The sequence below is a fragment of the Denticeps clupeoides genome, chromosome 17 (genome assembly GCF_900700375.1).
Source record: "Denticeps clupeoides chromosome 17, fDenClu1.1, whole genome shotgun sequence".
NCBI classification, from domain to species: Eukaryota; Metazoa; Chordata; class Actinopteri; order Clupeiformes; family Denticipitidae; genus Denticeps; species Denticeps clupeoides.
In genome coordinates this window covers 19,268,755-19,296,423 of record NC_041723.1, presented here as the reverse complement: position 1 = coordinate 19,296,423, position 27,669 = coordinate 19,268,755, and the positions used below count along the sequence as shown (strand labels likewise).

At 42.9% G+C, this 27,669-nt stretch overlaps 1 protein-coding gene across 1 annotated transcript in view; it reads right to left on the bottom strand.

Moving 5' to 3' along the window:
• LOC114766652 (NT-3 growth factor receptor-like) overlaps positions 1 to 27,669 on the bottom strand; it is a 164,381-nt gene that overhangs the window by 73,462 nt on the left and 63,250 nt on the right. The window contains 4 exon segments of the mRNA XM_028957667.1: positions 6,718 to 6,859; positions 7,153 to 7,295; positions 7,388 to 7,545; positions 23,598 to 23,666. Coding sequence (XP_028813500.1) covers positions 6,718 to 6,859; positions 7,153 to 7,295; positions 7,388 to 7,545; positions 23,598 to 23,666 — 512 coding nt within the window.

The following is a 27,669-nucleotide window of genomic DNA, read 5'->3' as shown; positions in this document are numbered from 1 at the left end:
ACGAACTCCGTCAGTAGTGAGGATTTCACCTGTGGGAAGTGTAGGAGACTAGTAGAAATGACAGAGAGAATAGCCGAGCTAGAGGAGCGCATCCGAAATTTATATTTAATTAGGGAAACAGAAGTCTTAATTGACTCTTTTATAGTCCCGGACGCGCACCAGCCCAGTCAGCCGGTGAGTGTGTCTACCCCGGCGCCGGTACCAGTAGCGCCCTCCGGACAGCAGGGCAGTTGGGTGACGGCTCGGCGTAAATCACGCAAGCGAGCTTCCGTGGCGACCCGCCAAGCTCCCCCACCACCTGGGCACCACACACCGGTTCGCGTTCAGATAATGATCACACGCGCTCGCTTAAGAAGACCGCCCGGAAATTAGAACGCAAATGGCGTCAAAGTAAATTAAACATATTCCGAATAGCGTGGAAGGAGAGCCTACTTAACTATAAGAAGGCTCTTAGCACGGCTCGATCAACGTATCTGTCCTCGTTAATAGACAAAAACAAAAATAATCCCGGATTCCTGTTTAAAACTATAGCCAAACTAACCAGGAATAAGACAGAAACGGATGCGACCACTCAATATAATCATAGTAGCGATGATTTTATGAATTTCTTTAATACGAAAATTGTCGCAAATAGAGAGAAGATTAAAAGCACAACAAATAGCTCCGCCGATATTTCCATAGAAAATAATCTTCTAATTGACCACCGATTAGAACGATTCAACCCTATTAAAGAGCATGAATTAATCAAATTAATCTCATCATCAAATCAATGTACTTGCGCTTTGGATCCGCGCTTTGGTTCCTTAAGCAAATAGCACCCAATGTTATAAATTCTATCCTCAAAATTGTTAACTCGTCGCTTAGCACCGGCCACGTACCAAGTTCGTTCAAGGTAGCAGTCATTAGACCCCTGATTAAAAAGCCGGATCTTGATCGCAGTCAGCTTTCAAATTATAGACCGATATCCAACCTTCCGTTCATATCAAAAATCTTAGAAAAAGTTGTAGCCCAACAGCTGAGCACATACCTAGACTGTAACAATATCCACAAAGTATATCAATCAGGATTTAGACCTCATCATAGCACTTGGACAGCGCTGGTTAAAGTGGTTAATGACCTGCTGTTGGCCTCTGATCAGGGACTCATCTCGCTGCTTGTCCTGCTTGATCTGAGTGCAGCGTTTGACACTATTGATCACGCTATTCTCCTTGCCAGGTTAGAGAATGTTATCGGGATTAAGGGAACAGCCCTTGAATGGTTCAGATCATATTTGACCAACCGATATCAGTTTGTGGACATCAATGGTGTTTCGTCTTCACACAGTAAAGTAGAATTTGGTGTTCCACAAGGTTCTGTCCTAGGTCCGTTACTTTTTTCTCTATACATGTTACCTTTAGGCGACGTCATCCACAAACACGGTATTAGCTTTCATTGCTACGCTGACGACACACAGCTGTATCTGTCAGCAATGCCAGACCAGAGGCAGCAGCTGAACAAAATAGAGAATTGTCTGAAGGACATTAGACAGTGGATGCTCACCAACTTTCTCCTGTTAAACCCTGACAAGACAGAAGCGCTTGTAATCAGGCCTCAAGCAGCCAGGCATAAACTGGCTGACTACACAATAACCCTGGATAGCCTTTCTATCTCACCGAGTATTGAAGTGAAGGATCTAGGTGTCCTCATTGATGCAGGTCTCTCATTCAGTTCGCACGTAGATAATGTCACTAGAATAGCATTCTTTCACCTTAGAAATATTGCGAAAATAAGAAATATCATTTCAATGCATGATGCAGAAAAGTTGGTCCATGCATTTATTACATCAAGGTTAGATTACTGCAATGCATTATTGTCTGGATGCTCTAGTAGGTGCATGAGTAAACTCCAGCTAGTACAGAATGCTGCAGCCAGAATTCTAACCAGAACCAGGAAATTTGACCACATCACCCCAGTCTTACAATCACTGCACTGGTTACCCATCAAATTTAGGATTGACTACAAAATCCTACTTTTAACCTATAAAGCTCTAAATGGTCTCGCCCCACAGTACCTGAGTGAACTTTTGGTTCCTTACGAACCGCCACGCCCCCTTCGATCAATGGGTGCGGGGTCACTACTGATACCAAAGGTGCAAAAGGTCACAGCTGGGAGCAGATCCTTCTCCTATAGAGCTCCGCAGTTGTGGAACAGCTTGCCTGTCAGTGTCCGGGATTCAGACACAGTCTCAGGGTTTAAATCCAATCTCAAAACCTATCTGTTTTCTCTGGCTTTTTGCTAAAGTCCTAGATCCTCATTTCACTTGATTTTGACACAGTGTCAATTATAAAGTCCAGTTTATCACAGAGTCCCCCTGTTAGACACAGACAAAGTTAAATTCACCAGTTAGGCTGTCCTAGTTAGGGTACCGGGCCACTGTAGCACCAATATACCACATATTTCAGTATCGGTCGTACAGTCCAACCGTCTGCCGCTGCTTCTGTTTGTTTTTCTCCGAGACACGGAATCAAGCACCCAGACTACTGGCAGACCCCAGTGATCAGACCAGCAAATAAATCCTGGTTCCTGACAACTGCTTTACAAGGACAAAACATGAAACAAACCAGAGGGTCACCACAGCCACCACCACCATTACAACTACAGCTCCAGGGATCTTCAAATGGACCAGTAACATCGTTACAGACACCTTATCTAGACCATGATACTTAATACATCCTGGACTTCTCCAACTCTACAACCGTAGGACTTATTATTATATCATATCCAACCCTGCACTGACACCGTTTGCAGGCTCACTCTACCCTGGAAGGGGGTCCCTCTCTGTATCACTCCTTCCCAAGGTTTCTTCCTTTCTTTTTTTCTCTCTCCTAGAGTTTTTTTTGTGTGGAGTTTTTCCTTGTGTGCAGAAGGGTCAAGTGTGGGGGGTGTCAACTGTAGGGCCTGTCAAAGCCCATTGAGACATACTGTATGTGATTTTGGGCTATATAAGAAATAAATGTTGTTGTTGTTGTTGTTGTTGCTTTTTTCGACTTTCCCCCTCCAATGGGCTAATGTCCTTGAACCTCTTGCCCTGCCCCCACAGCCCTGCAGTTCCCCCGTGACCCAGGATGGTGACAGTATAAGTGAGCCATCTTTTGGCACAGCCGATATGGCTTCTGTCCAAGCAACGGTAGGCCAGCTGGTTGTGTCGCTGCAAATGCAACAACGCTCCCTCCAATAACAGCAGGACACACTGCAACAGCAGCACCAAGCCATCTTCCAGGTCAAGTTCGCGCTCTCCGTAATCAGTCCAGGAATTATGTTCTCCCCCATTAACCCTACAGCTGCTTCTGCCTTTGCCCCAGCCAGAGCCACGGCCGCAGATGCACCGCTACCATGCACAGCCACTCTCCCCAGCCTAGACCCACCTCCTCTGTATGACAGGAACACCTCCGGTTGCCGGAACACCTCCATAACACAATGTCATCTCCTACTATAGTCCCTGACAAAATTCTTGTCGCATGTGTACAAATTGACCTCAAGTGCAGCTGAAATATATTTACAATAAATGGCTCATTTTATTCCCAACAACTTTTGTAAGAATGTTTCAGTGCAAAACAAAACTGTCAAAAAGTATTCTAATATTCCAAGCTTTGTAAAGCCCATTGAGTCCATTTTTACAAAGACATAAGTGTTGTCGCCTTGTGATATGAGCTTCACCCGTGACTAATAATGGATCAATTAGGTCATACCTAAGATTCACCCTGAGACTAAGTGTTGATTATCAAGAGGCTGAAGACCAGATCCACTGCTGATGTGGCAGACACCTTAAATGTGTCTCAGCATCAAGTACAGAGGATAAAAAATATTTGAAGAGACTGGAGACATTTTAACAAGCCCAGGTCAGGCAGACCCCGCAAGACAACTGCTCAAGAGGACCGTTTGTTCGAAAATCCAAGGCCAGCCCATTTTTCACTGCAGCAGAGCTCCACGAGACCTGGTCACCTGATGTCCCTGTGTCAACCTGAACAGTTTGTCAGATTCTGTCTCGAAATGTCCTCCATGGGTGAATCAGTGCCCAGAGACCAATTTGTTCAATTTCTGTATAAGCGACAAAACTTTTGTCTTGCCAAAATTTGACCATTCTGTCTTGATTAAATTATAAATCTTTTTTCAGTTAAACTAATTTATTTCAATGCATTAAACATCATTTGGAAGGATTTTAGCTTTTCATATGAGCTATTTCTAACACCAATTGATTAATTAAAAGTCAGGTTAATAGAAGGTGTTTCTACAAAATAGGACTCTATGCCTAGAAGCTGCCCAACTCCCAAGATGAAGAAGCGGTGATAGCTTATGTCATCACCCAGGCGCACGCTGGAATGGGCCACCGCCCTAGTGGAATGACACGACCCGGTCGGCCAGTCCATCACCACCTTCCTGGACCGCCTCCAAACGGTCTTCCAAGGAGAGGCCGTGCGAAGAGCGTATCTGTAGATCACTGTAGATCATGTTGTAGTGCCAGGGAAATTGGAGCATAGGTGATTGGAGCATCATTGAATTCTGTTCCCTGGCGAGCGACAGTGTTTTGCTCTCCCCGTTTCATTCAATCATGGCCTCAGGGAGGCGGTAAAGGAAGAGATGGTTAACTGGGAGTGGTGAACGATGCTGGACAGCATCATCACACTGGTGTTATCCATAGACAGACGGCTCACAGAACGTAGCCAGGAACGGCGGCAGCCCCCCCTCCATGAACCACTAGCTTCTGGCCCCCTGACACCCCATGGAGCTCCACACCTATATCCACTGATGAACCCATGCAGATGGGCCAGGCGTGACCTTCACTAACGCCCCAAGAACACCAGCACCATGAAACATTAGGCTTGTTCTTTTACTGTGGCAAACTTAACCATTTCAACGTCGCATGTCGGGAGCATACCCCACCGCTAACCCAGGCTCCGGACCCGGGTTCCAAACGACGACGACAGCCTTCCCAAATCTGATTGCCTTATTGTATTTTGCCCTCTTGCCCATGTATCGACCACGACTCTAGCCAACCCCTTTTGACTTTCCCACTCCAACACGATAATGTCCTTAAACCCCTTGCCCTGCCCCCACAGCCCTGCAGTTCCCACTCTACCCAGGACCATAAATAAGCCGGCCACGATTCTACTCACTCCCACCACCAGGAGCCCTCCACCCCCACCTTGCTCCACACCCAGCCCACTCCTCTCGTTCACTCTCACTGGCAACCTTCCTTCACCGAGTCCCTGGAGTTCACTCCCACTCCCATAAGCGGCACAGAACCAGTCATGTCATGTCTTCTTACACCCAATGGTGACAGCAACTAATGTCACTGGTTGGCAGCAGACGTCATTTATTATTTCATAAATCCTAATTGTACAAGAAAATCATGAATAGAATTTTTTCTATCTGCAGTAATTTTTACATTTTTAGAGCCTTTCTCCTAAAGATATTTTGGACATTAAGGGGCTAGGGCTCAAGCTTCTAAAGCAACACACTCTGCATGTGCCAGCCAAAATTCCAACTCAGCAGGGAAAGCTGCTCAAGACAGGGACACAATTACTGAGTAGGAGGAGAGGAGAGTCGAGAGTCTCCCGAAATTGCTGCTCTCGCATAACCCGCAGCAGTCAATGTGTATTGAACGGCGTGAGAATTATGTTACCCCTGTGTTGGACAACACCATTCTCAACAAATGCAAACAGAGTCAAATCATAAACAGCCCACATTAGGCTGTAATTGGACCCTGTTGATTTGAGTGGTGGATTGGGATATAATAAGCATGTCTTTGACTGAGTGCTTGTTACCATCAGGGACACTGTGCCAGAAACATCTAAGTTTAGATTTTCTTTAGAGCTTCCTGTTATTATTTGTCATTAATGACTATGGAAGAAAATGTGAAATGCTGGTTTTGTAATATTGACAGAGCAAAAATGTTCCACAGTGACTAAATAATTACCAGTGAATGACATGAGCGATATCATTAGCTGCCAGACTGGAAAGACAAAATCATGAGGAAACAGCATCTGCACCCACCACACTCTGTCAAACCTCAGATAGGCAGCATCCCCTCCTCAGTTCAGCTGCCACATATGGAACTAATCAGTACACATGATGACACTTCACACGGGATGTCTAGAGGTGGCTAGAAATGCTGAATATTTCTAAACAAAGCAGTTCGTCCATGAAACCTTCTAGACCAAACATGAAGCCACCACCCCCTCTTGTGGATCTGTCATGATCCGGACCAGCAGGGGTTTTTCCGTGTCCGGAGTTTGGACTGGAGTTTCATGTTGGTCCTGTGTAATGTTCCCTGATTGTTATCACCTGTGTATCATTGTATAAAACTATCCTGTTTGTGTCTGTTCGCCGGTCATTGTCTGGTGATGTTCCCTTGTCTTGTCAGTTATGCATTAAACCCCTGTCTTGTGACGTCGTGCGTATGCATCCTCCTTCCTCGCCATGTCCAGCCATTGTGACAGGATGAATAGCATGCCAGAATGATGTGAAGGTGGTGGATTCTGTTGCACCAGCACCATTTCAAGGTCATCACTGTTATTAAAAATCTCTCTCACTTGACCCACTGGATCCAAAATTTTTCTTTTGGTTTCATGTCAGTGCAAGCTCATGAATGGGATTTGAAACATGTTTGATAATTTTTCTCCTATGACACTTCCTAAGTCTAATCAATAAATCCAATGTAACTGAACAATGACTTACACTGTACAGTGAGTTGGACAGATGTGTTGGTCCAGCCCACAATGTTCTCAGCAATGCAGGTCAATATGTAGTTGTTGTCCTCTCGACTGATGTTCACCAAGGTGAGGTTTATGGAGTGGACATCGGGATAGTATATTTTAGCCTAAAGGGGGTGAAAGTAAAAAATACAAACATTCAACCAGTTTGATACTCATTGGGCAACTAGTGTAACCTAAAGCATTAAACACAAATATGTTTAATTCATGACAAGAATGAATCTTACAAGAGTTTAGAGTTAGTTATATTTTAGAGAAAGAGTTTAAATAGATTTTTAGACTCCATTTAGTTATTTATCATTTGACATCAGTCCTTTCATAGAATATCCTCAGATTTATATTGTCCTAATTTTAATGCTGACATAGCTGCCAATGTTATTTGAGTGTGACCCTCTGTCACCTGGTGCTGGTTGATGGAGGTGAGGGCGCTGACATCAAAATCGACATCTGGGACTGGCAGCCCTGTTCCATTGCAGGTAATGGTGACCCTGTCGCCCTCAATCACTTTCAGGTCACTATGGGTCACACTGATCTCAGGCAAATCTGAAAACCATAAAAAATGTTGTAGTCCACCCACTTCTTTTAACTATGGGCAATTGTTGTGAGCAACTCGAAGTGAGAATAAAGACTGTTACCACAGTTTGGGACGATCATTTCCTGCAGAGGTATGAGGGAGGAGTCATTCAGTCTACAGAAGAGCTGCTGGTTATGGAGTCCAGCTTCACCTCTCTGTTGCCACAACTGCAACCAGCGGATCTCACAGCCACATGTGAAAATGACGCCATCCAACCTCCTAACACAGAGAAACACAAAGAAACTCAATCCATTAATGTGATGAATAATGGGTCTACAGAAAACAATCTTGGAGACACTGAAAAAAAAAGAGAATTAAAATTTTGCCATCTTTAAGTAATAAATCACATCCCAAAATCGCAAGAGAGATCTGTGTAACTAAAACAATCTCTATCTGTGCCATGCAAAGATAAAACATTTAAACAGGAAGATGTACCTGGTCTTAGTGAACCATATGAGGAATTGCAATGATAGAAATCTTGGTGCACTTATTCAAGTCACTCTGGATAAGAGTATCTGGTAAATGCTGCAAATGTAAATGTACCACAAAGCAGTTCAGTGGGCAGAACTTTATGTGCACCGTTTATCATCAAAAACAGGAATTACTGTGATTCTTTGAGTTTGGGCACCTTTGTTTAAAAAGTCTTTTACTGTGTGTAGAAAAGTGTACTGCTTTGCAACTTAAAACTCGGGCAGATGAACTGTACACAAAGGAAAGCAGCAAGAATTGAAACACACACACACGCAAACCATCCAGTTTGAACTAAAATAAAACCATCAACTTTTTGAATGGTCAAGATGATCATGGTCAGCAATGGCTCCCTCAATGGTCCGGTTTTCACTTATCACATATGACCAAATAATAGTGATGTGTAGTGATGTGTAATATAGAATCTGTTATTTCCAAACAATTCCAGGACTACTGGGTCATTGTAAGTAATAATATCCCCAGCATAAGTTTTATCCTCAGTGCTCAGTTCTAGTGAAGCTTGTCAGTGTCAATTCTCTCTCTATGACCAATCAAAATGAGCAGGTGGTGGGATTTTGAAAATGAAATAAAGACTTTGACAAAGAAGAAACATGATGCTTTGATATTTATCCTGCTTATTGAGGAAAATTGAGGATTCTCTCCTCAAAGCTAAAACGGTCCCTGATGTCAGATATTTCACTAAGCTCTGTTCCATTGTATGCTCAGAGATGCAGAAAAGACAAACCTCCTCAAAATAGACAGTTGCTAAAAAAATCACTTGCTAAAAATGCATTTAGAGTGCAATCAAAAAATTTTCACAACACACTTTTTTCCACATTTTTTTTATGTTACAGCCTTATTTAAAAATGGATGAATTATTTTTTTCTCAGAATTCTGGATGGAAATCTGCTCCAGAGCGGCTCTTGAACTCAGACCTGGGCGACAGTTCCTCCTTCAGTAGGACAACAGTGTTGCAGAAGCTGCAGAAACATCAGAAGTATGATAAGGGGGGACAGGGAGGCACATGAGCTCAATTTTGAGCTTCATGGCAAAGGCTGTGATTTTTTACATATTTTAGATGGAAGACTGTGATAGTCGTGTGGCCTAGCCAGGCTGAGTCCCTGGCCTGTGCCTATGTGACGCAAAGGCAGCCTTGGACTAGCCAGGTGCTGCGAGTCACATGCACACAAGGGTTCTAACCCCCCCTGCTGCTCATTTTGCATGGGTGATGCAAATTGACTCGCTTGTCCTGCCTTATCAATTTTCTGAAACGTTCCACCACTACGACCCCCGCAACTTCACCACGCTATGGGAGTGGATTTTCTTGTGGGCGCATTTCTGGGAGGAGATGACGGCAAAGAAGAGGCGGCTTGGAGAGAGGATGGCGCTGCGACAGTGCATCCCAGCTGCCCATACTGTCCAGTCAGGAGTTGTGTGCCGCCCTCCTGCCACGCCCCTCTCTCTTCAAAAGATCCACCGGCCGCCTTCCAGCCCTGCACCCCGGTGCCACGCTTAACCCAAGGATTTTTTTTTTGGAGGGCTGCAGTATGGGTTACGGGCAGATGAAAACACTTACAGTACTTCAAATCTTTTTTTCTGATTATACTCAATTATAACATGATTTTTTGATTAATGATTCATACAGTAGGCAGTTACCAAATACAGTATACTGTAAATATTGACTTGATTTTCGCTTTGTGCTAAATTTCTATCATTGTAGCTGAGGTCGGGAGGGGGGTTGAGTGGGGTTCAGGTCAGGCCAGGTCAGGTGGGGCTTGTGCGATAAATCTTTAGTCTGCAAACATGAACTTCCCGTCTATAGAACATATCCTTTCAAGATGATTTGCTTGCAAATTTGTTTTGGTAATGGGTAAACTGTTATTCATTACATTAATATATTTTATAAATTTTATGGTTTTTATGTAATTCTCGACCACTGTCATCAGATGATGCCTTTTTAATTATCGATGTGAAAATGGATGCTGAGGACATGAAATGGAGGATAGCCCGCATTTGACCATTTGGATATGGACGGGAATGCCAAACGCCACTTTGTCCAGGTCAGTTTTCGGGAGCTGAGAGTGGAGCTCAGCTTTCTACCCTAAAATCCATATTTCATGGGATAATATCCCCAGCTAGCATCACCTTTATCTAAAATGCATGAGGTGAAATCAACAGTGATGAAGATGGTTATCACTGAAAGGGAGGGTGTTCTCAGCAGCTGCAGCAGTGTAGACAGAATTCCAAGAAATGAATAAGACATAACAGGGTGTGGTAAGTAAGTCAATAGATGGAACATCATTAGCAGTACTTGGACAGTCCTCCCCCCACCAGGTCTCCTCCCTTCTGTATCCAAAACTGCCACTTCGGCTCTTATCATATCCATCTATAGAATGATTACCTCAGGTTACAAATCAATATTCATACAATGGTCACTATTATTCAGCTGCTGACTGGGGGTTTGTTCCTGAACTCAGATGTTCTGCACGGTTTCTTCTGCAAGTGAGATTTCATTGTTGTGAATGAGAATGAACCTAACATCTTCTACAATGATAAAAGGTTGGTGATCCTCAAAAGCACAGAGGTCTAAAACCTGAAAGCTTAAATCCTTTTTTTGATGCATCAGTACAGAATGTATTTATAATTTGCAGCGCTTTTTTTCCTGCCAAGCAGCAAGTTGTGCAAATGATCTGCATGATGCAGAAAATCTGCACACCATAAAAAATGCCAAGAAGTATTACAAAGCAACTGTGAATGTAAAATATTTATAAATCATTGTCAACTACATATTACAGTCATCAATTTAAATGAATAATATTACATATTTAGTAGTGTTTCATTTAATTAGTTAATAAATTCTAGCCTATATTTAACTTGCTAAACCATAAAAAAAAATTAAATCAAGTATTTCAAATTTTGCCTAATCAGGCCATACGACCATCTTCCAGTCTTCAGTAGTCCATACAAGCATCTTTCTTATGCTGATATCTTAACATGTGCATAAAGCTGTTGTCCTGTGAGCTGTTGATTCTCAGAAACTGATGCTGTTGTGGTTTTAGGTTTGCCAGACCTCTTTCTGTCAGAGTTTCTCTCAGAGTCTGAGTGCCTTTTGATGTGATGGAGACAATACTCACTGACACCTTGTCTTTCTTTGCAATTTCTCATGCACTTTTAATGGTTTGTCTTTCATTGTTGTATCTTGCCACTTTTTCATATCAACACACTACAAAAACAAAGGTATGGCACCACAGGGTGTTCCAACACTACTTTTATACAGACAGTAGGGATTAAAAGAAATTAAGAGAAGTTGGGATGAATTTGTAGCATCAACTTTTTATTGCTGAAAAACAGCTTTAGGTTGATTTTTTTACCAGTATTCATTGGACTTGATCTGGAAAAAATGTTGTGTTCTAAATCTTGACTGTTTTTTTTATATGTTCAATTATCTATGGTAAAAATCGCATCTATGTGTTTGACATACCCTGTACACCAATATTAATTTTAAATAGAAATACATATGCTTATGCGATGTGTCACATTGCGGAGGACGAAGCACAACATTAGTAGTACTAATGGTCATTTAATGGTCAGTAAAACAGACAGGAAAACCAAAAATCAGTGTAGTATTCAAAGAACGACAGGGACGTGAAGGAGGACTGGGCTAAATATACGAGTACACAGAGTAAACAACGAAGGGAAAACACATGTGCACACTCAGCACAAGGTGATGTGATTATTGGCGCCACATGCGGAATCGTGCAGGAACAAATGCCTGACTCACAAACAGAAAAATGGGCATGCGGGCATTAATATAGACCAAAAGCATGAACTCACCAAACATGAGTAAAATGACAAATGAAACAACTAGGATGGGACATGATAAGAATCCATTTATAACAAATGAAAATAATGAAATAATCTGTGGGCCTGCAGCATTGCCATACAAATTTTGTGGAAACTTCAGAATAAGCATCAGTGATGCTGATATCAGAACTTGAGTTGGACAGCTGTGCCACTGCACTGAATTTGAAGCCACATTTATATCACATCTATATCACATCACATCTGCCCTGTGACATACTGCAGATGCCAATCACCAAGCCGTGACACTACACACTACACAGGTCTGCCTCACAAAAGGACAGATTATCTTTTGAAGATGCATTTCTCTCACCAAAAGTGACAGTGTCCATGTTGACCCAGGTAACAGGATGAATAAATAAATAAAAAAAACTGAAATTTATTAAAAACTGCTGTCAACTTTTCAAACAACTTCCCAGCCATTTGCACAGCCTCACTTTACACATTTGCACACCTTCTCGTTATGTTACATGTAATATATGTTTAAAACCATTGTATTATTTGTTTATATTTGCAATATTGTTTTTATTTTTAACACTTGGATTTTTTTAAGATTTGCAATATTTGTAATATTGAGGTCAATAGCAGTCGCACAAGCATATCATTGCATATCATACCGTGTATGACTATGTACGTGACAAATAAAAAATAAACATTATTTGATATATGTAATATTGTAATATTGCTTTATAGTTTTGAATTGAATTACAATTGAAACCTAGTTACAAATAAATTACAAATTAAGGTTTTAAGACAAAATATTATAAAAAACAAATGCAGATGTTTTGTTATACTATATGGTATACTATTGCTGTTTAAGTTCACTTGTTACACCATGATATTGTGTTACATTGTACCATGAATCTGTTACAATATTACTGTGCAAGTGTAAACGTGTCCAGTAAAAACACACATACATCCATTGTGTCTATTTCTGATTAGGTGAGGGAAGTGCACCTCTAAGACACATGGTGCACACTCCTTGGTTGCCTTTATTATTGAAATGAAATATGAAAGCCATTCATTATCGGAAACATTCTGGAAGATGAGGAAATGGCACGCACATGGCATTCAATTTGCACTGCAATCTAGACTGATTCCTTCCAATTTATTATGTGAAGAGCACACTGCTGACTCGCTCAGCAGGGAACAGCTCGGTCCGTGGTAGGAACAGGGAGGACAAAACTGAGTAATGAACAAACAGACATGCCAAGCAATGTCAGCAACCATTCAGCACACCATACTGGAGATGGGCCAGCTGCAGTCAAATGCCATATTTCAGACTGTCAGAATGTCAAATAATGTCATTCCTTCTTCCTACTAAGAGACACAAAAGGCAGATATGGGTTGTATGAGGACATCATGAATTACAACACAACATTATCTCACACAAGGTCTACACCCAACTAGAGAATTTTTGTTTTCAATTAGAGTTGCAAATCAAGGATTTGATCATCCCTTGCCGCTGTTATGCAGACAGATAGCAGCATACAAACAATGATTCACAATATTCATACATACATGTGACCAAGGACAATGAAGGACTAACAATATCTGTGACTAAAGCTCAAAATCCTCCTTGAACCTATCATACCTATCATACCTATGGCATATTTAAAGTCCCCAATTCACCTAGTGTGCTTTTGGATGATGGGAAGAAAACTTGGAAGAGAACCTGGAGGAAACCTGCACAAACACAGGGAAGAGCATGCAAACTTGACAAACCCAAACCAGGATTCACATATCCAGGATTCAAACTCACTACCTTGGAGGTGTGAGACGATTTCCTCTCACAATCCCAGCATTCACTGCAGGGATGGTGAATTCCTGTGATGGTTTCCGACTCATCAACTCATCCCTGCTCTCTATATAAATACATTACAGGTCAAAAGGAATTAAAAAAGGCAACTTGTTGGGAGTCTGATGGATGATTTGCCTCGACCACAGTGTGGGACTTAAACATCTAATGATGCTTTAGCAATCAGGATTCACACTGCTTGTTGCAGAGAAATGCACAAGTGTCATGCTCCATTACTGTCTAATTACTGCCACTAATAATGTGCTAACGCCTAATACGCTGTATCTTAATTGCTTCTGGCATCTAATAATTGAATAACATCACCTGCTCTGGTCTCTGCTTTAGTTTAGAACAACAAAATGTTATTATACTTCCTGAGTAAAAGGTTTTACTTACAATGCCACCTCTAATACAATGTGCAACAGGAAGCCTTTTATAGCGGGGAATCTCTTGATTTAGCTATATTGCATAAAACATCCAAAATGAAGATCCAGCTTCAATTATGCAGTCTAGGGTTCTTCAACCAAGGCTTCTGAAACCCCTCTATCCATCCTCTTTCTCTCAGTCTGTCTCTGTCTCCAGTTTGCTGCATGCATCGTTAGTTTAATAGTCTTGCAATTTTCATTAAGCACAGCTTGGAAAGAAGATACAGAGAACACAAACCTGAATGAATGACTCTCACAACACCAGACCAACCGAGCAAAGTGTTCTTTAATAGTCATGCGGATATATTCCAATTTCCAATTGCCCCATGACTGATGACACGTGGAACATACAAATGCCATAAAAAGTGTTAAAAAAAGAAAATATATAGAAAATAATAGAAAAGAGGGCTTTTTAAAAATCAATGAAGCTATACAAGTGACTTGCATTGTACCTCAGTAGTAATTGTTGATGATTGTGTCCTCTGTTCATTGATGTTTTATGTAGTTTTAAAAAAAGCCATCATCATTCGAAAAAGAAATTTTGTGGTTGAATAAACAGATCAGTGTGTAATTGTTTACAAGAAACAGATCCTATGAATCATGGGTGAAAAATTCAGTACATTTATATATACCATCTGTAGTGGTCAGAGTTTGTGCTTGTGTTCATTTCTTATAGCGTTTTGAAACAGTGTTTCTGTTTTCAGAACTGTGCTTAAGTACTCGTAAAATGCTATAATTACTTCCTTCCTTGTCAAAATCCAGTGAGGGAGAAAAACGTAGTGACACCCAAGGTTGGGAAAAAGAAGATATTACTGGATGATCAGTTGCTGCAACTATTAGCAAGAGTCTCATACTTATATTCTGCCAATGCGAGTGGGAGACTGGTGGTTTGAAATTTGAAGTTCACATTTTATACTACAGAGTCAGTGCTCCTGCTCTGAATTTCAGGTTGAGTGGATATTGGATATTTTCACTGTGCTGTTTACGCTTCGATCTTCAGTAATAGCAAGTAAATTGGAAATCCACAATGGATTGAGGGGGGGGCAGTTTATAAAATTATGTTAAGAATAAAATAGAGAGGCATGTTTTCCAAATTAATTGCAAGCATTAATGCATCAACATTGAGAGGATTGTATTTTTCAGACTCCCTTCTATGTATCCTGAGCTTCTGATTGACAGGGTCCCTCTAGCGGGTTGGTAAGAGCTCCACGACACACGGGTCATTTCCATCACACTGATTACAACCCTGGTCTCGGGGGCTTAAATACAACACCCTCATCCCAAAGAATGCCCCCTCACTCAACCATAGTCGGCCCGAGGGAGGATAGGCATTGAAATACAAATAAGTAGAGAAAACTCACATAACATGCAATAAAACTCAATACAGGTGTTACTGTCTTTTTTCCTCTCTTGTGCAGAGCTGATATGATTTAAGAGTTGCGTCTATTGTGCTTTGCGCTGCCTGTGTACACACAAAGGGCTATAAAAACACAAACATGCACCAAGATTTATGAGCAGCTCTGCACCCGCTGCTGGAGAGAGACTTTGACGGAAAGGCAGAGCTGCTATCAGCACAGCAAGAAATAAACACAAGCAAAAAAGCACCAAAACCTAAATATAGAGGAGACATAAAGTCAATAAAATAAAATGTAACACCATTAGACAATGAATGTCAAATGCATTAAATACCTGACAGGGTTACTGCAGCCCACTTACAATCACTAGCTAACATGAAGTCCAGAGGATATATACCAAGAATATGAGGGAAGATTCATCTCAAGATTCAAACAGAAAACCAAAAAATCCATGTAAACTCATTGACTGTTTTGGCCAGCTTGTGAGACTGCAACATAAAACCTCTGTTCTTTTATTACCCACAAATCACAGGTGTGAACAACTGAGCATGGACCAGCCCCACAGGCAATGTACAGCCTGTGCATGGCCAAAAGAGGGGGCAGGAAAATGTAGGCATACGTTGTACAACACTGCACAAATGTTGACCTGTACACTACAACACTACCTATACTTTGGTTTATGTATAGTAAATGCCTTTAATTGGTTACAATAAGCATTAAACTTCAACCAAACAAGCCATTCATAAGAATTATTAAACAGTCAAGGAATTATTATTACTACTTTTATGTATACATTTTATAGACCATAATGACCATGAAGTCATGAGCAACACTTAGGGGTCAAGGGGCAATCAGTTCAAGATTCAAACCAAAAAAATAATGGTTGTACACTTAATTAGCATAATAATAACCCCTCCTATTATTTAAAAAATAAAACTGTATTATGTTATCACCATAGTAGTGGTGGTGGCCTAGCGGATAAGGAAGCAGCCCTGTAATCAGAAGGTTGCCGGTTCGAATCCCGATCCGCCAAGGTGCCACTGAGGTGCCACAGAGGTGCCAACATCACACCTCTGCGCTTCCTTCCCCCGTAAGTCCGTAGTCGTGACAGAATGCCGTCCCTCCCGACAAAAGCGCAGAGGAAAGAAGCAGAGGAGAAGAAACGCCGCGAAGGACTCAGCCCGGCGCGACGAACGCGGACACTGGGGGAGAGACACACCGCCCGTTCTAGTGGAGCGGTTTCTCCCCGAAAAGCCATGGTACGTGGTGACGTCACCCCCGGGAGACTCCGCGAAACCCGGAAGCGACAACTTCGGCGGGTGAGTGGGCGGAGCGAAGACGGTGGCGTCGGCAGCAGCGAGGAAGTGACGTGGGCTCGCCATGTCGAGCCAGGAACTCTGCGCTCTGCTGGCCAGGCTCCCCGTGGACTGGGACGACACAGACGATGACAACGACGAGAACACGGGAGACGCGGATTAGGCTCTGCCCATAGCGCCCGTCCATGATCGTCGCGAGGTCCGTGGGGACCCACGTCACTTCCAGGGGTGTAAGCGACGACCACAGCAGCATTCCTCCAGCGAGGAGGTGAGCAGGCTCCAGCCCGAATGGCCAGAGTACTGCCCATGGGAACTGATCGCGGCATGGGTCCAGGATGTCCGCAGGGTAGACAACCCTCGGAGTCACCGGTGGGAGGACACGGATGATGAAAGCGGCGATGACGTTGATTTTCTTTGGGCGGTTGTTTGCCGGGATGGTTCCGCCCATTTCATGCGTCCGAGATCGTCGCGACATCCGTGATGACCCACGTGACTTCCGGGGGTATGAGGAAGACGAGAGAGACACGGACGACGACCAGGATGACTCCGTTTGGGCGGTCGGTGCCGGGATGGCTCCGCCCATCGCGCCCGTCCAGGATCGTCACGAGGTCCGTGGAGACCCACGTCCCTCCCAGCAGTGTGAGGAAAGCTGGTGGAAGAGGGTGACGGGAGGTCTCCAGCCAGCAACTGTGCTGCCGGGACTGCCTTGCGGGGAGTACACCTTCCCAGCTCCGGTCGCCGACCCGCCTTCCCTCTGCCCGGACGTTCCACCAGCGAAATGGCAGCGCAGCACCAGCGCCCACACCTGCTGGAGAAGACGTCCACCACCCTCCATGCCACACACCCAACACTATCTCCAGAGACGGGCCCAGCCCTGTGTGGGACAGCCCAATGGCCCCAGGACCCTTCAGTGGGGCAGCAGACACAAATGAGATCACCACCATCCTCGCGTGTCTGTCTGGGTCAGCATGGGGCTGGGGCGCAGCCCTCTGGCAGCAGGGAGAGACAGACAGAAGGAGTTTTCGGGACTTCCTGCCGAAACTGAGGGCGGAGTTTGATCGGCCAGAGCCTGAGCCAGGGATTGAACTCTGCCCCTCCTCCACATCCAGCGCCAGTCAGGATCCGGGGCAAGAAGACCCAGCACTGGCTGGTGACAAGCAGGTCGCGCCTCCCGAGATCCTGGCTGTGCCCCCTGAGGAGGTCCCGGAGAGCCCAGAGAGGGAGCCAGACGACCCTCTCTTCTGTTTGTCTCTGTCTGTGTGTGTGTGCGAGTGGCATTAGTGTCTGTATGTCGCCCCCACTTCCCCTCTTTGTGTCCACCAGATGGCGACCCAGCCACGGAGCCGAACCCCAGGGAGGAGGTTCCTGACCCGAATGTGCAGGTCCAAGATGAGGTGGGCGAGCCCCAAGGTACCCCTAAGTCCAGCCAGGGGGGGTGCTTGACCCAACGGATGTAGAAGGTGCTAGCTGGATTGTCTGGCAATGCCCCCCACTTGGCACCAGGGCTGTGCAGCGAGAGGGGCTGCATGGTCCCAGAAGGCACCAGCCTGGGGTGCCTGGAATGGTCGCCGGAGGCTCCAGGACCACCTCCCTACGCGGTGCAGGGAAAGACGCAAGACGGGTCAGAGGGAACGTATGGAGACAGGGCCCGCACGTACCCGATGGATCGGCCTTGGTTTTTGTGTGCAGGTCCGAGGGTCCGGGGCAGCCACGCGGGACCACGCCGGGGAGCCAGGCCGAGGGTCCGGGGCCGCCACGCATGACCACGCCGGGGAGCCATGCCGAGGGACCGGGGCCGCCACATCTGACCACGCCGGGGAGCCAGCCCGAGGGACCGGGGTCAGCACGCCTGACCACGCCAGGGAGCCAGCCCGAAGGACCGGGGCCGCCACGCCTGACCACGCCAGGGAGCCAGCCCGAGGGACCGGGGCCGCCACGCCTGACCACGCCGGGGAGCCAGCCCAAGGGACCGGGTCCTCCAAGGGGAGGATACAGCAGGGCAGGAGCCCTGTGGTTGCCGCCGTCCACCCCGCCGCCTCCACTGATGGTACTGCTGGGGCTCCGAGGATGTAGCCCTTGGAGGGGGGGCTCTGTCAGGTTTGACTGCAGCTGTGCTTATCACCTGTGCCCATTCCTGACAGCGCTTAAAAACCACAGATGTCCGCCCCTTCGGGAGGGACGGCATTTTCATGAACTCTGGTGAACGGTAGTGAACTTGACCTTTGCAAATGTTTATGTATTTTGAGTTCTGGCAATCGCCACATGCCATGCGGGTTAGTTTATGTTCTTTAATTAAGTTAAACTGTTTTCGGCCACCGCGTGTTTTGTGTTTATTGTTTGTTTAATAATAAAACCCCTTCCCAACATGTCACAGCTCTGCGCTTCCTTCCCCCGTAAGTCCGTAGGTACATTTACTTTAGGTATTGGGACCTGTGACTTTTTTTGCAGGATCTGAGATGAGAGAAATACTATTATCAACAAAAACACAAATCAATGCAATGCTATTTGTGATTCCAGGCCTTAAAGGGATAATCATATCAAATTTATTTTATTGTCACATAACTTGTAATGTACCTTTTGTGTTGGATATTACGTGAAATTTTCCCTTCCAGAGCGTCTCATGAAACACACACACTCACAGCCCAATTTGCATATACTTTAAGTTAAAATATGTAAAAAAAAATCATGTACAGATTCTACATGCATGACAAGGAGGTGAGGGGTTTAAAGAGTGCTAAAGCTGGCAAAACTCTCCACTTAAGAAGGGTACTTTCTAAAACAGTGGCGTAAAGTTTTTTTTTTGGGGACAACTCATTTAGTGTTGAAGGCTACTGATTGAAGATTGTACTTCCTATTTGTCTATAACAAGCATTATATTTTCTTCTCTGGCATTTTTATAAAAAGGAATTTCAAATGTATTCTGTTTGCATGGGTCCTAAAATGGTAATTGCCTTGAAGCATTTGTCTGATGATCATGATCCAATAGGGTAGCCAGACATGCCTGCGAGGAGAATTTTTGGTAGCCTCTGCGGACTGGTCCAACAAACCACTGCTGCAAAGAGGAATGGATCATGCACAGAATGTTCAGCAGTAATGGCAATGTTCTCTCACCTCATCGTTCAAGGGTGAGCTCAGAAAACATGCTCACATTTTTTCCACTTCAGCTTGAACTGATTTATGAACTGTTAAAGCTTCAGGTTTAACACTATTTATTTTATTTTTTTTTGTCACTGCATTTAAGTTGGCGGCAGCAAATGATCTGCGCAACCAGTAGATGTGATATAGATGTGATGTGATGTTTAACTCTAGCTTCTTAAGCTTTAAATCTTTATATATTGGGTTGGTGTGATTTATATATGTTAATACAGGTGTGAATACAGTTACAGTATTTAATACAGTTCCCAATTCTTAGGAAATTATCCAGTCCACAAATACAAATGTCCAGTTGTGTGGACAGTGATTGGTAAATCCAGCTATGCATCGACCCTGATGGATGGAGCTTCCTGTTTCAGTTTCTCCCCCTTTGTTGGCATTTCTGGTTCCTAGGGCCCAGGTCTAAAGCATTACTTTGAGATGAATAGAGCCTTTCCAAAGGGAGTAGCTATGTTGAAAAACTTGCAGTAAGCATTTCTAGATCTTATATCCAGTAAAGTGTTATAAGACATTACTACTGAATAGTGTAAAAATAAAAACAGCTGCTGGTTGAGAGTGGAGTTACACCCATGTAAGACACCCAGGAGTCTTAATACACCCATGTATTTACAATTCTATAAGGACTAGACACTGTCCAGCCAAGAATTCAGAAACTGGCCTGAACGCTGTTTTAACCACCCCCACTCCCTATCATACAAGCCTGTGGAGGCAGTGCTACGATCTGGGTTTGCTGCAGTTGAGGTTGAGGTTCAGCAATGTTCTCTTCTGAATGACAAGATTATTCCATCATGGAATGGTTCTTCCCTGATGGCACAGGCATATTCACAGATGACATGATATATCAGGCTCAAACAGTGAAGCATGGATTCAGAGATCCCTCCGGGACAGGTTTTCCTAGTGTTCCATGTCCTGTGTACCCTGATTTACCATGATTGTGCTCACTTGTATGTAATCTATTTAAGTACCTGAATATGTCTAGTCTTGTTACTTGTTCATGTTGTTTCTGTCGTTAAACCCTTGGAGTTGTGTGCGTGCGACCTTCCAAGTACCATGTTCCCATGGGAAGGGCTCATGAGATAATTTTTACACATGGATTGTCCGCCACAGTCCACACCTTTAACCCAAAGAGAATTTTTGGGATTTGCTGGTGAAGAATTTGTGCAATGATCCAACTGTCCCCTTCCAGATCTTCGCGAAAAATGTATGCATCTCTGGATCAAAGAAAAATGTCCAATGGTCCAACAAAATATTATAAGTGGAATGGAAGAGTTTATGTCTATTCAGTTACATCTGAAGTAACCTGGTACTGGACTCATGCATCAAATGTCAAAGTCTGAAAAATAGTGGTGAATAGAGAAATCAGCCTTAACTTTAGCCTTAAACTTTAGTGTCAATTTCTGTGAATTGGGTCAATTTCTGCAGCCGAGTCTAGCCCCCTTCATTTAAAGTGAGAAACACCTGCCTGCATGCGTCAGCAATTGCTCAATAAACACAATAATATCTAGCCTGGTGAATGAGCCAAATTGCTTCTTGATTGGCTTCACCTCTCAAGCTTTCTCAGCTCTTATAAGACACTCAACATCCAAACATTACACATGACAATGAATATGAGACTATGAATAATAATGACATAAACAGTAAAACCCACGTCACACTCATTAAACTTGCCATGACTTTGCCCCACAAGCCAATCATAGACAGTGATAAGAAATATTCAGAGGTCCTACTAATCCAGTGGGGACTTATTTTATTTAAAATTAGGCCTTGGGCATAAAGCAACTCATACAAACTAATTCATCTTTTTGATAATCATACCAGTTGATTTCTGGGACTTACCAATTGTACCAATTGTATTGGTATAGATATAAAAAGAAACTTAAAATATTTAATAATCATTAACACACATTTAATCAACAAATAATAAAACAAATAAGATTTCCATGAATTTTGACTAATGATAACAATTTTAATGAACCCATGGTTGCTTTTGTTCATGGCTGTGGTCATCCAGGTCTTTCATACACATAACCTGTTTATGTATCAGGTACGAACACAAATTTATATTCCCATTTTCCATGTGTCTGATGTGTCTGCTGCAGAGCATGACCCTTAAAATCACATTAAGGGTAAAAACCAAGGTCCACATGGCACAACACTTACACTTATATAGTGTTTAGGGAGGTGTTAGACTGAAGATACATGTAATGTTCAGATTCTTAGTAATGTCCTGTCACGCAGGAACTTGTTCAACAAATCTGGGCAGAATATTAAATATTCCATTTTCTCTGCTTGGGCCTGAAAGGTTTTGGTTATCTCTCAGTCGTATGGGTCAGAAGAGTAGTGAACATCTCAACGATGGAACTGTTATGGTGTCCCAAAGATGACGTTACCACTCAGACATGGAACTGCTAAATATGGACAATAATGCATTTTATATATGTATATTATTTTAGTATCCAGTCAGGATGTGACATTACTTTTCTAAAATAATTCTTTTTCAGTGTTACTGCACTACACAAAAGACAATGTATGGTTTAACTAAAAGTATAGTACATAACAACCAGGTTAATGAGTAAATCTTATACACGTGTTCTGTTCCAGAACAGAAAATGTGACATTTAGTTGTGTTAAAAGTGCCCTCTATCAATGCTGGCGTGCCATTGTTCTGTTTAATCCTAACAAGATCAGCCCACAGAGGAACACAGCTTGTTTTCCAATGATGAGGACTTTCTGTTTAAAGGTTGCAGTTAAGGTAGTGTACTAAAGTCGTCTTGATGTCAAAGTGTTGTTAAAGTGTGTCTGTGTATCTTTGTGTGTGCATCCCTTTTGAAGGACAGGCTGACCCGTGAGAAGAGGGACCCCTCTGAGGAACTGTCCTGTTTCTGCTTTTAGGCTGGACCATCACACACTGCTCACACTGCTCTCCTTCTGTTCCTGACCAGTGCTTCCATGCCTGCAAAGTGACTGCAGCACTACATACTTGCTCTACCTCTGCTGTCTCTATTCATCTGTTTTACACACTCTGGACCCTATTTTAACAATCTGATGCATAGCAGGAAACAAAAAGCAAAGAAATTATAATAATTTATAGGTTCATCCAATCCTTTTTTGATAACAGAAAAATGGCCTTCATGGCCTTCATTATTCAGAGGTTTGTTTTGGGCGTAACATAATAAACCAAAATGGGGGGCACATGGGGTATACAGTAGACAAATTATTTATAGAAATCAGGGTATAAAATACATTTGTTTATAAACCAGTTATGTTCCATTCCATTTGAGGAATAAAATGTTGACACTCCAAAAAAAGATCCACAGCCCAGCCCAAAATAGCAAAATCCCTTCCACTGCTAAATGCTCCTACCATTTTATGTTCAATGCAAACATTGTGTATGTCTAATTATGTGCAAAGAAAGATGATGTTTTAGATAAAATAGCAATGCACCACAAAAAAAGCATTGAGCCAACAGAAACAAAGAAAGTAAAAAATACTGTCTATACTCACAGAATAAAGTCAGACTAAAATAAATCTGTAATGATATATAAGGCATTTGTGGGCTGTTCAGTAAATTTAAAAAACAACTTAAACCATAAGTGGGACATGATTTTTTTCTGAATATTTATAAGGTCTGGAAATGACAATTTTGTGTCTAATCTAATGCTTGCTGATTATTAAATTAAATTATTAAATGTTCACTGAAGGCTGCACTTTTGCCTAAACATGGCTGGTGAGGAGGTTCAAGTCAGTGTTGACCGGCATGCTCCTCTAGAAACAGCAGATGGGTGACCTCTTTTCCATTTTTCTTTTGCTCACTTGCGGTGATGCTGAAGGAGAGGCACTGGGCCTGGAGGCATGGCATGGGGGTTGTTTAGCAATGAGAAAGTGCTGAACTTACAGCTCGGAGAGTTGCAGGTTCTGAAAGAGTTGCCAGGACAGGCTGACCAGAGGATTCCTGGATAGGTTTCTATCAGAGAGAGAGAGAAGAGAGGCAAGTCAGTGATACAGGGATGAGAGAACAGCGCAGTCCACCAGCAGTCTGCTTCGGGGAACAAGCCCAGCTTCTCTGACAATCCAATAAGAAGGGACTTGGTCATTTTCCGGACTACAAATTAAATAGAAGCCAGGGAGTGAAAGCTGTAAACTCAATACACAGGAAAAGCCTGGGAACCTGATCAAATATCCAGTGCCGCTGGGTGACAACAGTCTAAAAAAACAGCTTTCTGAGAGAGTGTGTGTGTGTGTGTGTGTGTGTGTGTGTAACAGTAGTAAATAATAATGGATGGTGCAGAATGAACAGTGATAATTAGAGGAGGCTGCATCAATTACCTAAAATATGATGACATATAAGGGCACAGAGAGATCAAGGACAAGAATAAACTTGTCCTAATCTCATTGGTGACAGGTACACACCAGACACACACACACACACACACACAAGTTGATGGGAATTCACATGCTGAGGAACTGAAACATGTAGACACATTCAAAACCGACACGCACATGTCCCTGGTAACTGCAGATCTGATCATTGTACTTTACAACTTCCATCACAACTCATAAGAGACGCCAGCACAATCCTCCCACTTGTACTGATTTTACAATATGTGATCTGTCATTATGGACTTCTAACACAATAACATATTCACACACACAGACTAATGAAAAGTAAAAGTTGCCGTGTCACCATGTTCCACAGGTAGTCAACAGCAGTGAAGCAACCCAACACAAGTCTGTTGGGTCAGCTAGAGCTGAAGCCCCCAGGGAACGCAGCCATGGAAAACGTCCCAGGAACATCAGTACATGATAATGGCTGACCCTGTCCCACTGAGAGTTATGTAAAGATGTTAATACCCCGCCTGCTGCTCCACCAGCTCTACACTAGCACAAGCCTGTTTCCATGACAACCCTGGCCTGACGGAGGAGTGACACCTTTCTTCCAGCCTACTTTCTAAGACAAGTAGCAAGTAAAAAAACCCACTTATGTCTTTGTGCTGGATAGTAAGTATAACCCAATGATAACTGAGCAATGAGCAACATCAACATCAGAGCAATGAATGACATCATCCTTCTGATTGTTCAATTCCCATCTGACTGTGTAGCTGCACACATGCACACCCACTATGCAGGGTCTTATATGTACTATGACATGTACAGTACAGGCCAAATGTTCTCATTCAATGTGTTTTCTTTATTTTCATGACCATTTACTATGATAGATTCTCACTGAAGGCATCAAAACTATGAATGAACACATGTGGAGTTGAGTACTTCACAAAAAAAGGTGAAATAAGTGAAAACATGTTTTATATTCTAGTTTCTTTGCTCTGATTACTGCTTTGCACATTCTTGGCTTCAAGAGGTAGTCACCTGAAATGCTTCTCCTACAGTCGTGAAGGATTTCCCAGACGTGTTTAGCACTTGTTGGTACAGCTCACCCCAAACCATCTAGATTGGGTTCAGGTCCGGTGACTGTGGAGGCCAGTCTCCAGTTTGTTAAGTGCATAACTCCACACGTGTTCATTCATAGTTTTGATGCCTTCAGTGAGAATCTACCATAGTAAATTATCATGAAAATAAAGAAAAAACATTGAATGAGAAGAAGTGTCCAAACTTTTGGCCGGTACTGTACTTGAAATTAACTTGTTTGAGTTAAATCATAAATGTCGTACTATATTTTTTCTATGTTTCACAGCATAATCACATCCCATCTCACTACTCAAATAGAAAATTACCCCCCATACTTAACCTGATGGTATTTAAATTTAAATATCTGTTTAGCCTCTAAATAACAGATCCTTAGAGGGGAAAAAATATGTTCTTTTGTATATTACCTTCTTATTATTTTAATTGGGACCATTTTAATTTAATGCTGACATACTTGATGTGTAATGAAGTATGTGTCAAATACCGTGACTTAAACACAAATAAAAATGGCACGATGGCCAAAAACAGGGGACAAAATGGGAGAACAGAAACTAACCTGCAGGCATGTGGCAATTTACAGAACTGAAAACTACACACATGAATTTCACAGTCCACATAAAAATGTCCCCGATCGGCTGCTGAGAAGGTCCTTATAACAAGGCTCCAGCCATGTCCATCTAATTATTCAAACCTGTCAATGGCTGAAACCTTGCTGTCAAGTAGATTGACACCAGGTGCGTCTCCAGCCATACCCAATCGTGACAGTATGCAATACGCTGGGTCAAAGTTAATACATGTAAATTTACTTTTAATATATTCTACAATTGTCACATATTACTATTGGTGGGTCAGTATAACCTGTTAAATAGCATATTGTTTTCCCAAAAGAGATGGCCACTCAACAGCTGAAAAATAACAAATATTACTGACATGTCAAGAATAAACATATTCCTTTAATTGCCTAAAAACTGCTCCCAGTGCTGTGAATACTGTGAAGTCACCAGTCAGATGACGTTTCCAACACAGCCAACAGCAGCAAGTCATTTGTATGATTGAATAAAATTATGGCTATGGTTTTTGCTCTTAATTATGAGCATAGATTATTTCTCAAACCTCAATACCTGACAACTGTGATAGTAACAGGACTTAGTAATGTAAATAGAGCCCTAACTGCACTTTACAGACATAAGTGTGTTAAGAAATCCAAAATACCTGCCTTGAAAGGGCTGGTATTTATGCATTACAAAATTTCTATTCTGGGATAAATTTACATTCAGAATCTCAGATGCTTACAGCACGCAGACCTACAAATTCAAAACACAAACATACACACATATACAGGGGCTATTGTACAGCAATGCCAGAAAAGGGCATGTCTCATCAGCACCTAGTCCCACTGCCCTGTGCATGCTAATCACCTTGTTAAATTCATAATGAGATTGTTGATGAAGGGTCCACAGAGACAAACCAACCATTTTCCCCCTTCATCCTCCCTTTTTCTTTGCCCTATGGACGCATTATTATTCCCAGCACATGCTCCAGTAAAAGAGTGGATCTGGACGTGCGGCGGCAGTGCTGCATCCTGCAAGGAGCTCACCGGCCAGAGTCAATGCTAGGCCCACTGAAGCGAGCTGTCCATCAGCCCTCCTGTCTCCTTGGGGACATGGTGTGACATCATTGTTTGGGAAGGGAAATTGCTCCCATAAGGATGCTGTGAAAAGCAGCTATTTAGATGGAGATATTCAGCGCCATGAAAGCAATCGCTCAGGGAGATTTGACTTTTAACACAGTGGACTAGGATGCTCAGAGCTTTTTTCTTAAATATTTTTTGATGGTGCTGAGTATTTTTTATTGAACTGCTTTGTATTTAGATGCCACGTAAGTGATAAAGGTGATAATTAGATGTTTTTTCTGGAAAGTCCAGTGATTCCATTTGTTTAAATGTGGACAGAATTATAATCAAGGGTATGCACGAAAGGGCTTTTTTTCCCCACTCTTTATTTCCCTGTGGAGCTCTAACCCACAACAACAACAGAGACAGAATCAATTACCACAGCGGCCCAGGGAAGAAATAAAGGCAGGAAAAGGGCTAGTTAGGAAGCAGCTGATTGGATGCCTGCTTAGCATGTCTTAGGGGGGCGGATGCGGGATGTATTTTTTCTTAGTGTTATATTATTGTTTCTGTCTTCCTGCTATTGTTTTCCACATTCTAGGTTGCTTACCTGCTATGTATGTTCCCAGATCCAGATATATGCTAGGGTACCCACAGGGGAGCCCAAAAGTGTCAGGGCCACTGACACCAGTACCTTTGAGATTCAAAGGTCAAAGCATGCTGGCTTTTGAAAGCACAGGTAGGAGAGAATTTGGAGTATGGGGAGTAGCTGGGTCCAGTAATTTTCCAGTTATTTGATGTCATCTCAAAAAAAAATTGAGAGCCGTCAAAGATCATCAACATGCTGAACGAATGTGATTCTGCAAGAAGTGAAAATAACATGATTGTGATACACAGCACATCACACGGGGACACAATGAAATGTGTCCTC